Source organism: Salmo salar, chromosome ssa16, assembly GCF_905237065.1.
Source record: "Salmo salar chromosome ssa16, Ssal_v3.1, whole genome shotgun sequence".
Classification (NCBI taxonomy): Eukaryota; Metazoa; Chordata; class Actinopteri; order Salmoniformes; family Salmonidae; genus Salmo; species Salmo salar.
This window is the reverse complement of record NC_059457.1, coordinates 71750460-71762288: the sequence shown is the minus strand read 5'-3', so window position 1 is coordinate 71762288 and position 11829 is coordinate 71750460. Positions and strand designations below refer to the sequence as shown.

Here is an 11829-nt window from a genome sequence, read left to right as displayed (position 1 = left end):
TGTTTCTAGATCTATAGACAGCTGCTCCTCGCTTGATCAATTCACCAAAGCCTGTATTTGACTTCCCATCCTCTCTTGTTTTCCTCAAACCATTCAGATCACTGCTACTATGGAAAATCATTGCCATAGTAGCAGCGATATCTCATAATATCTTTGAACAGGGAATCCCAACTAGAATTTCAGCTCTCCCTGTGTGTCGTATCCCTGAGGTTCTCTCTCTGTCGCCCCCTCCTGGTGCCTCACAGCAACAGCGGCGCGAGCGCGAGATGAGGAGGCAGCAGGAGCGCGAGCAGCGCCGCCGCGAGCAGGAGGAGAAGAGGCGCATGGAGGAGATGGAACGGCGACGGAAAGAGGACGACGAGCGCCGGAGGGCGGAGGAGGAGAAGAGGAGGAGCGACCGTGAGCAGGTAGGTCTTTAAGTGACAAGAAGCACTCTAATTGGCCGACACGCTGGGCAGTTTTGTCACTTCCTGTATTTCATCCAATCATGGAGGCTGTGTTTGATTGACAGGAGTACATTCGTCGGCAGCTGGAGGAGGAGCAGAGGCACCTGGAGATCCTGCAGCAGCAGCTGCTCCATGAACAGGCCATGCTCCTGGTAAGAAACTTGCATCCTACCACTCTTACTTTCCAGGGGCGCGTTCAGGAGGGCGCAACGTTACAGAACGTTCAGAAATTGGTTACGTAGAGCACCCGTGAGGCTTGTCAAGTAGAACAGGGAATGGTGTCTGGAGCTGTATTCTATTACATTTGTATTGACAACGTTGGAAATGTTGCACCCCGCTGAGAAAGCCCCTGTTTTCAGGACTGGATCGCACATTTAGGAGCAAGCTCTTTTCTAGAACATAGGTGGTAATCAAGGCAAGGTGTTCTGGCTATGTTGTCTGATATATGGTTGATGTTAGCTGTTGTATAGATTTGTCATTGGGAAATACCATACAGGAAGATGGAGTTCCTATGTTTCTCTGTCGGTGTCTCCATTCACATCCTGAGGAAATTAGTTGAGAGAGAGGGGTATATATATATATATAATCACCTTTTTATGTTTCTTTATTGCTCAGAATTCACCATTCTGTCTTGCTTCCCATAAATTGAACCATTCCACACTATTCACCCAATCCTCAACTTTGTTTCTATTACTCACCAAAGAAGGTTGTAACATGAATTTATTTGTGGGTAATGAAATGAAAGAATCTGCATCTTAATGTAGACTTTATTTAACATGTTTGTAGGCTTTAATTTATCAAGTTTACTTCATCTTTATAGAACTACGCTGAATCAGTTTTCAAGTGATAACCCCAAGGTAGCATTAGCTTATACATGCCATTAGCCACTTCCCCCATGTCTAATGTGCCTCAACTCAGCCGCGCACTCTGCATCAGGAGTTCAAATGGCGGGAGCTGGAGGAGCAGCGGAAGGCAGAGCGTCTCCACAAGCGTCTGCAGCAAGAGCAGGCCTATCTGCTGTCCCTCCAGCACGACAACAAACCACCGCAGCCCTGCGAAAAGACCGAGGACTCCAAGAGAATGTCCCCTGACAGTACTAGCAAAGGCCCTCAGACAACGTCCCCGGGCCCCGTACGCGATAGAGCCCCAGCTCCACAACCCCACTTCCTCAACAATGTTAATTCTCTTGCTTCACGGAGAACGTCATGCGATAACACTAGGTCCCCACAAACCCACTTCCTGGACAACGCCACTGCTAACGCCCCACGGAGAATGTCCTTGGATACCACAAAGTCCCCACAAACCACGTCCTGGGAAAATACGACCAAGACCCCTCAGAAACTGTCCCCAAACAGTGTTGATGAAGACTCAGAAAATCCCCCCTCTGACAATAGCGATGCCCTAGCCAGCCAGTCCACAGACGTTACTAAACCCTCACAGACCGGGGGCCTAGATGGCCCCAAGTCCCCACAGACCGACCACTCGGAGCCTAGCGACCCTCTCGGCGACCCTCAGCCAATCAGAGAGGTGAACCCCAACACCGACGTCACTTCCTTCTCCTGCTGCCTGCTGCTACTTCTATTCTAGCTGCCTGCCCGCCTCTCCACACAGCGTGTTCTGTTAGTCCTGGTGGTGTGAGCTGGAGCTATGGATTTCTTTTTTCTTTCAGTTATCATCTTCTAATAATGTTTCATACCTCACACAGTCCAATGTAGCGCTGCGTTTAATGTATGCGACACAAAATAGCCTGTGACTTCACCTTGCTAGGATAACAATGTCGTTGTCTGTTTCTTATTCGGTGGCGCTACACAAAATGTATTAGTGAATTGACTTCTCAGGCAACCGTTTTGTTTGACCTTGCGGCTGAGAGGAGAGGACAGTAGAGAGAAAAGAAAGCCAGTCGCTCACAACCACCGCCTCTCTAAAACTGAACTAATGCAGAGCTGTGTTGCTTCACTTCTGCCTCTAGTCTTTGCTTGACTATCTGAAGCTTCTCTACTAAAACGTCTCGAGGATGACGTGTCTGAATCTTGAGAGGACTGAGCAAGAAAAAGACTAAGTATAGACTGAAGCGCTGCAAGCTGCATCTCTGTCGACATCATTTTGTGTTTAGGACCAAATGGTTTGACTACGCAAAACACCGTACATTTTCTCTTGCCATTAGTCAGCTATAATTCATTTCAAGAAAAATGCATCTGTTTTTCTTTCATATGCGTTCAGTTGCGTTACCATACCTGAATGTAACACAAATATTTAAATCAACGGGCTTGAGTTGATATAGCCTTAAGCAGTAGGTGATGTTAAGTCGACGCTGTCAGTCCTTCACACATTCCTGTGTTGTATTGCTGTCTCTGCCCCGGTGATGAAAAGCAGATGAAGTATTCAGGGTTCCTGCTCTTGTCTTCCACTCCCGTAACCCACTAAATGAGCGTGATGGTTTGTTATGCGGCTGTGCCTTGTACTCTTCAGGTAAGTGACTGGAGAGGGTGTCATGCATGTGGTCAGCTCAGGCCCACACTAACGTATGTGTGCTGCTGGGTCCTAGAGAGAGACTGTGTTCTCTGGGATGACTCCCCCTGGAGGTGTTTAAGATTATTAACAGAGGTGGGCTCGTGTGCATGTCAGCGGACCTTCCCTCCCTGTCCATAACAAGGCGTCGGCTTCAGTGTTGACTCTTCCTCGTTCTCCTTGTGTATTTTGTCGTCGCGTTAATGCCTCAACCTTGACCCCGCTGATCCTCACTGACCCTGTCTGTCTTTGTCCTGTCTGTCTGTCCTGCACTCCCAGGCCGACGAGCGCTTCCGAAAGAACATCCAGGGCTCCCCCCAGACCGCCCCACCCACCAAGCAGCCCCCCGTGCCCCCCCGCTCCGAACCCTTCTCTAACGGCGGCTCCTCCTCCGAGTCCGTCCCGCCTGCCATGCACCGACCCATGGAACCACAGGTAAACCCCTTCTCATCCTTCCCTTCTCTCTCTCCATCTATCGCTCTCCATTCAGTAGGTCACCTGACAGCAAGGCATTGACGCCACGAGTTGTCCATTCTAGCACCCACACAGATATGGAATGATGTATCTCTGTGGATGAGCTAGTAGAGGTCCCAATACAATGACATGCTCCGTGATGTCAGTAGATCTACTCATGTGTGTCAGTGGGATTTCTGGAACCTTCCACTAATTGACCTGAGCAAAAGGTTGTCCCTTCAGTGGCGTGATAAACATTACCCAGGATGCCAGAGGAGGCTGCATGTGATTGGCTGCTTGGCTCCACTTCACTCATCTCCGTGCCCCTCTCACTGTGCCATTCAACTACCTGTTGTCCTGTTATTTGTCTTCACTGTAAATGTTTTTGTGCATGAACCTGTCTGACGGTTTCTGTTGTCGCTTTTGTATGTGTACGTCTCTGACTGCATGCCGTCTGTATGTGCAATGCATGTCTATTATATGCATATGTTACATGTATATATGCATATGTTTTCAGCCATGCCCTTCATCTCTGTGCCTTCACTCTGGTTTGACCTTCTCCCTCCTACCTCCCCCCTGTTTTCTCCCCTCTGTGTGTCTGTCTGGAAGGTCCAGTGGTCCCACCTGGCCGCTCTTAAGAGCAGCAGCGCCGCCCCGCCCCCTGTCGTGTCTCGCTCCCATTCCTTCAGTGAACCCGCCGTTCCTAGTTTTGCACATCTCCATCTGCGCTCCCAGGAGCCCCACAACCACCACCTTCACCCCTCTGCTGCCGCACCATCAGCTGCACGCACTGACCCCCAGCCCCCCGCCTTGGGCCCCAGCGACGAGGTTCCCCCCAGGGTAAGAAAGGACACCCCAGGGGACCCCCTTTTTCAGCCCCCATCTGTGGTCCCCTCTCAAGGGCAAGCTAGCCATGTCTACAGCCTCTCTGGGTGTCCCATTCAACACCAGTGGGATTGCACTGTGGGCTTTTGCCTTCGCCATTGTAAGGCTATGTCCCACAGCATAGTGTAGAGCTACAATAAGGTAGATTAGACTGGTGGTCTGGTCCAGTAGTATGATCAGTGACTGACTATAACTCCTGGTTGTAGCTGCAATTGTCCCAGTGTATAGTAACTAGCTGTACTCAGTGCTGTGCTTCCACTGCCTAACTACACACCACGTGGTCCTGCATGGCTTCATGAGTTGTTCCTCTTCACCGTGTACATCATGCATGCCCATCATATTCACTGTTCACTAATGTAACTTAGGGCTGACCAAAAGCAGCACCTAGACCAGGGTTTCCTGAGTTTGGAAACCCCTGAACAGACCACTGCTTGGTGGGGATAATACATCATAGCTAGTGAATAATGATCTGGGTCCATTACCAATATCCATGTCTTCGTAGATGAATAAAATGATCCAGCCATCTGTTTGTAGTTGGAGGGTAGAAGGCCCATTTTGGGAAGAGGGATTGGGGCTATGCAGCGGTGCGAGGACCTGCTGTGTGGTGGTGGTGGTTTATGCTCCTGTAGCCAGGTGTGTGAGGGCGTCTGTCTTGTCTACTACAGGTTCCAGTGAGGACAACGTCCAGGTCCCCTGTGTTGTCACGCAGAGACTCTCCTCTCCAGGCCTCTGCCCCGCCTAGCAACCAGGCAGTACAGAGGAGCGCCGGCAGGTAGGCGGTCAGCTCTGTGTGGTGTTTGAAGAAGTTCAATTGTTCGCGGGGTGGGTATGGGGAAGTGTGTGTGTGTGTGTGTGTGTTTTCAATCTCTCTCCTGTGTTGTGTGTCTTCCAGTAATGCGGAGCCACGTCTGCTGTGGGACCGAGTGGAGAAGCTGGTTCCCAGGCCCGGTAGTGGCAGCTCCTCTGGCTCCTCCAACTCCAGCACCCAGGCTGGCTCTGGGGAGAGGTTCAGAGCACGCTGTGAGTGCACACACACACACACACACACACACACACGAACAGACACACACACACGAACAGACACACACACAGCATACTGGATGTACAACACTGCATTCAGTATCTTGTAGGTCTTCCACTGACGTTGGTTTACCATCCTCTCCTCCAGCATCGTCTAAGTCTGAGGGCTCCCCACTGCAACGCCCCGACAACTCTGCCAAAAAGCCTGACGACAAGAAGGACTTCGCCCGACCCAACCGGCCAGCCGTAAGAACCTGTCTCCTATGACTGTATCCACATAGTGTTGTAGTGATGGTCCCTGCATCTGGCTGTAAACCAGGCCAGCACTGCAGCCTGCTACAGTAACAGTGTGGTGGTGTTTGTATGACTGACTGACTATCCCGTTGTCTTATCTTTTGGTGTTCCCTATGGGCCATGACACGGCAACCTGTGGCATCCCATTACTCCAACCATGTGATTATGGGGGGAATTGTATAGGGTGACGTGGTAAGCAAGCGTGCATAAGAACGTCATGCTCTGTTGCTATGCTTATTTACACACCGCATGGGCCACCATGTATGCCAATCCGTTTTCAGAAGAGGGTTGTCCTGTGAGAAGCTCAGTGCCCAATTCCATCGCTTTTCCATTTGCCTCATTGGTCCTCCTCTCCTTGGCTGCCACGTGATTGGCTGACGACGCACCTCTGACCCCGCCGTTCTCCCTGCTGTCTTCTTGCCTCCTGCCTGCTCCGTCCCAATCCAGTTTCTCTTACTCCATCACCAGTCCAGTCTTTACCTGGCACATCACTGTTTTCAGTAGAACTGAGGTTAATGTTATGGCCTTAATGTATGGGGAATGATTCAATCCTTTTGACAATGCATCCTCCCCCTGTAAGACTAGTAGTCAGTGATCTGACATGGTTTAAATCAGTGATGATATTAGGAAAGGGAGTATTGAAAATATTCAGAGCCTTATTTGACCCCTCGTTGATCTCTGACCTCTAGGACCTGACGGCCCTGGCCAAAGAGCTGCGGGCAGTGGAGGATGTGCGGCCCCCCCACAAGGTGACAGACTACTCCTCCTCCAGCGAGGAGTCGGGCACCACCGACGAAGACGACGATGAAGAAGTGGACCAGGACGCAGCAGACGAGTCCACCTCGGGAGCAGAGGATACCAGGGCCGGGTACGTAACAACCCTGACCTCTGACCTGGGCACCGTATTCACAAAGCGTCTTAGTCTGCAATCAGGTTCCCCCCCCGTCCATGTAATCTCATTCATTATGATCTGAAAGGCAAAACCGATCGTAGATCAGCACTCTCTGATGCTTTATGAACTCTGGGCCTTAGTGATACTGCCCTAAAGAAAGGCTTTCAGATGGAGCGGGCGGCACACCTTGACGTTACATTATATCAACATGAAAAGACGATCATATATACTATATAGCACAGAAAGACTTGTATGAGGTGGGTCATTTGGGTCATTGAAAAGTGCGATATATAAAGTCCCATGTATTATTAATAATTGGAGTTTGAATATGAGACGTACTGTTTACACCAGGAGAGGTCTGAGTAACGGAGAGACTGCATCCCTGAAGACCTTGCTGGCCCACGACGACTCAGAGAACGACCTCACCACACCCTCCAAGGATGGTACCTTGGTCATCCGACAGGTAGGACTGCAGAAGACCCTCTGCTTGTTATCATGTCTCCCCTCTTTTGTCTGTAGTACTAAATGTAAGCCATATTCCCCCACTTCCACCCCTGGTTTCATTTGTTATCATCTTGTTTGATTTCCTATGTTGAGTCTTTGTTTGCTGGTAAAGCACACTATCATGTACAGTTACTAGTGGAAAACGAGAGAGAAGTTGAGGTTGTTCTTGGTTACAGAGCGCGGGCGACAAAAAGCGCCCGGAGGTCAATGTCTCTTCATCCTCCTCCGGTCCCGGTGCGGCCGTTCAAGCGCACACTCCTCACGGTCCTGGTAACGGTCACCAGGAGAAAAACGGCTTTGCCGGCCGCATTCACCTGCTGCCAGACCTTATTCAGCAGAGCCACCACTCCCCCACCTCTGCCTCCTCCACCTCTTCTTCCATCTCCATCTCCTCCTCCTCCTCCAGCCATGTCAGCCCAGCCATGTCCCCCCAGACCCCCCTGGACAAGCTCATTGCCATCGAGGTATGTCCCCTGTCCCTTAAGCTGGCTACTCTGGTTGTTCAGTCTACTCTGTCCCCTGTTGGCTGGCTACTCTGATTTATTCAGTCTACTCTGTCCCCTGTTGGCTGGCTACTCTGATTTATTCAGTCTACTCTGCCCCCTGTTGGCTGGCTACTCTGATTTATTCAGTCTACTCTGTCCCCTGTTGGCTGGCTACTCTGATTTATTCAGTCTACTCTGCCCCCTGTTGGCTGGCTACTCTGATTTATTCAGTCTACTCTGCCCCCTGTTGGCTGGCTACTCTGATTTATTCAGTCTACTCTGTCCCCTGTTGGCTGGCTACTCTGATTTATTCAGTCTACTCTGCCCCCTGTTGGCTGGCTACTCTGATTTATTCAGTCTACTCTGCCCCCTGTTGGCTGGCTACTCTGATTTATTCAGTCTACTCTGCCCCCCTGTTGGCTGGCTACTCTGATTTATTCAGTCTACTCTGCCCCCTGTTGGCTGGCTACTCTGATTTATTCAGTCTACTCTGCCCCCTGTTGGCTGGCTACTCTGATTTATTCAGTCTACTCTGCCCCCTGTTGGCTGGCTACTCTGATTTATTCAGTCTACACTGCCCCCTGTTGGCTGGCTACTCTGATTTATTCAGTCTACTCTGCCCCCTGTTGGCTGGCTACTCTGATTTATTCAGTCTACTCTGTCCCCTGTTGGCTGGCTACTCTGGTTATTCAGTCTACTCTGCCCCCTGCTGGCTGGCTACTCTGGTTATTCAGTCTACTCTGCCCCCTGCTGGCTGGCTACTCTGGTTATTCAGTCTACTCTGCCCCCTGTTGGCTGGCTGACTGAACTGACTAATGATCTCTGGGCTGCTGCACCTTCTGAATATTACTCATAGCACTGCCTCTAACACTAGCACCACCTAGTGTGGGACCTAAGCAATGAGCAAGCGGCTTTACTCGTCTAGAGAGCGTTTGTAAAACACTTTGCCCAGGTGCAAGCTGGGAGGTGAAGTCTATGTAGTCCATCTTGTCAGGGGTTAAGAGGTTGTGGAACACCTCATTGGACTTTATCTCACATCTCTCCATGGCCCTAGTGCTTTGATGTAATTTCACTAGCAGTTTAGTAGTAGGCTGCGCCTGGGTGGTAGCTAGCATGCTTGGTGTGCGGTGCTTTTGGACAACCCTAGCTTGTATGGATTTTTACTGCCCAACTAAAGGTGTGTGTTAGCATGATAACGCTACTATCATGGAAGACACTGAACAGCGCGGCTACCTTTTAGCCTAATGATAAACTGCTGCGTTTTGATGGTGGCGTTTGATCAAATCTGTGTGCTTTACACTGGCAACTTTTCATATTTCATCACGTTTCATCCCGTTTCTCTCTGAATTTCTGTTTCCATCCTGAACACGCCATCTTTGTTTCGTCTTCCATGTTGGTTCTGCTTTCCTTTTAAGTCACTAACCTTGTTTTTTTATGTCTGCTTCCAACAACAACTGCATGTCAAATCTTCTCATGCGTTTTGTGTGTGTTTATTGTTTTGTTCTTGCCGTCCGTAGAGTAGATGTCATGTTTGGTTACTAGATGATGTCCTGATGTAGAGTGTTGTAACAGAACTCAGTGTGTAGATAGTGTTTTATGAAGCCCTGTGGTTTCTAAAGCAGATCTGAGTGATTCTCAGTTTGATTGGCCAAGCCTGCAGGCCCTTCCTATTGTACTGTTAATTGGCTACTATAAATCCTGTTCAGCCTTATGACGTTATTGTCAGCCCAGCAATGAACATGTCTACCATAAAACGTCATGAGCGCAGTAAAATGAATCCGTTGCTGAGATGGAACCAGACTCACTGCAGCTGCCATAGCTCCCCCTGCTGGGGAAAAAGTATTCTTCAATACAAACGGATTATACAATAAACAATATTGTAATATTTGACTGTATGAAGCCAAGGAGAAATGGGCTCAGGCAATACTGATAGTGTAGCAGACCCGGTTGAGTTCCAGGTAGATGGGGATCTTTTAGGGCGGCAGATAGCCTAGCCAGTAACCGAAAGGTCTCTAGTTCGAATCCCAGAGGCGACATGGTAAAGAATCAGCTGATGTGACCTTGAGCAAGGCACTTAACCCTCACTGCTCCAGTGTCACAACTGATAATGTCTGACCCTGGCCGTGACCCCACTCTCTGAGGATTGTCTCGGGGGTAGTTGGGATATGCAAAAAACACATTTCCATTTCGCACCTGTATAATACACAGTTGAAACAGGACAAATATAAGCACCCAACATTCTTATTATTATTTTGTGTGTGTGTGTGTGTGTGTGTGTGTGTGTGTGTGTGTGTGTGTGTATTCTGCTCTCACTCCCGTGCCTGTGTCGCCAGACCCAATCGGCCAGCAACACCATGCAGAAACACAAGTCTTCCTCCTCCTTCACCCCCTTCATCGACCCGCGCCTCCTGCAGGTCTCCCCCTCCAGCGGCAGCTCCCTCAACAACATGGGTGAGTCACCTCCTCTTCCTTCTCTACCCTTTTTAATGCTGATTTTTAGGATGCGCTCTCTTTTCTCCCGTCCTCATCTTATCCATTAGCAGTAGAATCATCTCTGGGTCAGTAGCTAGGAGTTAGTAAACCCTGAACTAGACATAGAACATGAAGCCACTGCTTGGCCCAGGAAGTGTAATACAGAGCATGATCAACAAAGGATATTCATGACAAAGCAAAGCCCCGCCCCTTCTCTCTCTGACATCTGACCTTTGGTGTCCACAGCGGCCTTCGGGAACGACGGGCGGCTGGTGGACGCCCTGCGGGCTGACCCGTCCCGTAAGGGCTCCGTGGTCAATGTGAACCCGGTCAACACACGCCCCCAGAGCGACACGCCCGAGATCCGCAAGTACAAGAAGAGGTTCAACTCTGAGATCCTGTGTGCTGCACTATGGGGTACGTACCTGAGGGAGAGGTGGCTGAGTGGAAGGATAGAGTTGATAGATAGATAGATGGATGGATGTGATATACTGCTTGGATGGATAGATGAATGGATGGATAACATTTATAGAGAAAGAGAGAATGAGTTGGAGTATAGGATAAGTCAATCCATCATATGTTTAATGTCAAGCATGACAGACCTGCCTCCCCCTGGGTTCTGACTGGTGTGTGTGTCCCTGTCCTCCCCCTGGGTTCTGACTGGTGTGTGTGTCCCTGTCCTCCCCCTGGGTTCTGACTGGTGTGTGTGTCCCTGTCCTCCCCCTGGGTTCTGACTGGTGTGTGTGTCCCTGTCCTCCCCCTGGGTTCTGACTGGTGTGTGTGTCCCTGTCCTCCCCCTGGGTTCTGACTGGTGTGTGTGTGTCCCTGTCCTCTCCCAGGTGTCAACCTGCTGGTGGGGACAGAGAGTGGTCTGATGCTGCTGGACCGTAGCGGTCAGGGGAAGGTCTACCCCCTCATCAGCCGACGGCGCATCCAACAGATGGACGTCCTGGAGGGACTCAACGTCCTGGTCACTATATCAGGTACGGACCACGGAGGTGCACGGACACACTCTCCTGACTTATCCTATACTCCAACTCATTCGCCCTTTCTCTTGTTTTTCTATCTCACCATCCCTCCCTCTCTCTCGCTCTCTCTCACACACACACACACACACACACACACACACACACACACACACACAGGGAAGAAGAATAAGTTGCGTGTGTACTACCTGTCCTGGCTGAGGAACAAGATTTTGCACAACGACCCAGAGGTGGAGAAGAAGCAGGGCTGGGTCACTGTAGGAGAGCTGGAGGGCTGCGTACACTACAAAGTCGGTACGGAACTCTCCATTTACCATCAGGAATGACACTTCTCTAGTTACAAGGCTGTATGTAGCATGTCCACGTCCAATCTTGACGAGCGGTCAGAAATAAAAACGTATTTTCTCTTGACTTCAGTGAAATATGAGAGGATCAAGTTTTTGGTTCTTGCCTTGAAGAACTCTGTGGAGGTCTATGCGTGGGCCCCCAAGCCGTACCACAAGTTCATGGCCTTCAAGGTACTGTAAACTGGCAAAGGCTGCAGTCGGACCACCATGGCATTTGTTTACATTCACATTCCCACTACAAATATGACCTTAAAGGTGCATTCTGTAACCGTCTTCCTCCTGCAGTCGTTTGGTGACCTGGTGCACAAACCCCTGCTGGTTGACCTGACGGTGGAGGAGGGTCAGAGGTTAAAGGTCATCTACGGCTCCAGCAACGGCTTCCATGCCGTGGACGTGGACTCTGGGGCGGTGTATGACATCTACCTGCCCACACACGTAAGAGACCATCTATTATCCATCTCGTTCCTCTGCTTCCTGTTTTTCTTTGTTCCACCAATCCATGGCCGAATCTCAAACCGAACACTCACCACTGGACAC

The 11829-nt window shown here is 50.1% G+C and overlaps 1 protein-coding gene across 16 annotated transcripts in view; it reads left to right on the top strand.

Annotated features, from left to right (window-relative positions):
* The window catches only part of LOC106574534 (mitogen-activated protein kinase kinase kinase kinase 4), a 45308-nt gene that overhangs the window by 28189 nt on the left and 5290 nt on the right, over positions 1 to 11829 (top strand). The window contains exons 13-30 of one of the 16 annotated variants that reach the window (XM_014150475.2): positions 246 to 407; positions 512 to 598; positions 1383 to 1973; positions 3234 to 3389; positions 4017 to 4247; positions 4958 to 5064; positions 5185 to 5312; positions 5461 to 5558; positions 5790 to 5798; positions 6296 to 6474; positions 6850 to 6961; positions 7179 to 7466; positions 9821 to 9938; positions 10206 to 10376; positions 10799 to 10942; positions 11105 to 11239; positions 11363 to 11463; positions 11578 to 11727. In XM_014150475.2, coding sequence (XP_014005950.1) covers positions 246 to 407; positions 512 to 598; positions 1383 to 1973; positions 3234 to 3389; positions 4017 to 4247; positions 4958 to 5064; positions 5185 to 5312; positions 5461 to 5558; positions 5790 to 5798; positions 6296 to 6474; positions 6850 to 6961; positions 7179 to 7466; positions 9821 to 9938; positions 10206 to 10376; positions 10799 to 10942; positions 11105 to 11239; positions 11363 to 11463; positions 11578 to 11727 — 2967 coding nt within the window. Of the gene's footprint in view, positions 1 to 245; positions 408 to 511; positions 599 to 1364; positions 1974 to 3233; positions 3390 to 4016; positions 4248 to 4957; positions 5065 to 5184; positions 5313 to 5460; positions 5559 to 5789; positions 5799 to 6295; positions 6475 to 6849; positions 6962 to 7178; positions 7467 to 9820; positions 9939 to 10205; positions 10377 to 10798; positions 10943 to 11104; positions 11240 to 11362; positions 11464 to 11577; positions 11728 to 11829 lie in introns of all 16 variants that reach the window. The other 15 variants (XM_014150476.2, XM_014150473.2, XM_045697678.1 and 12 more) reach the window with 15 other exon arrangements.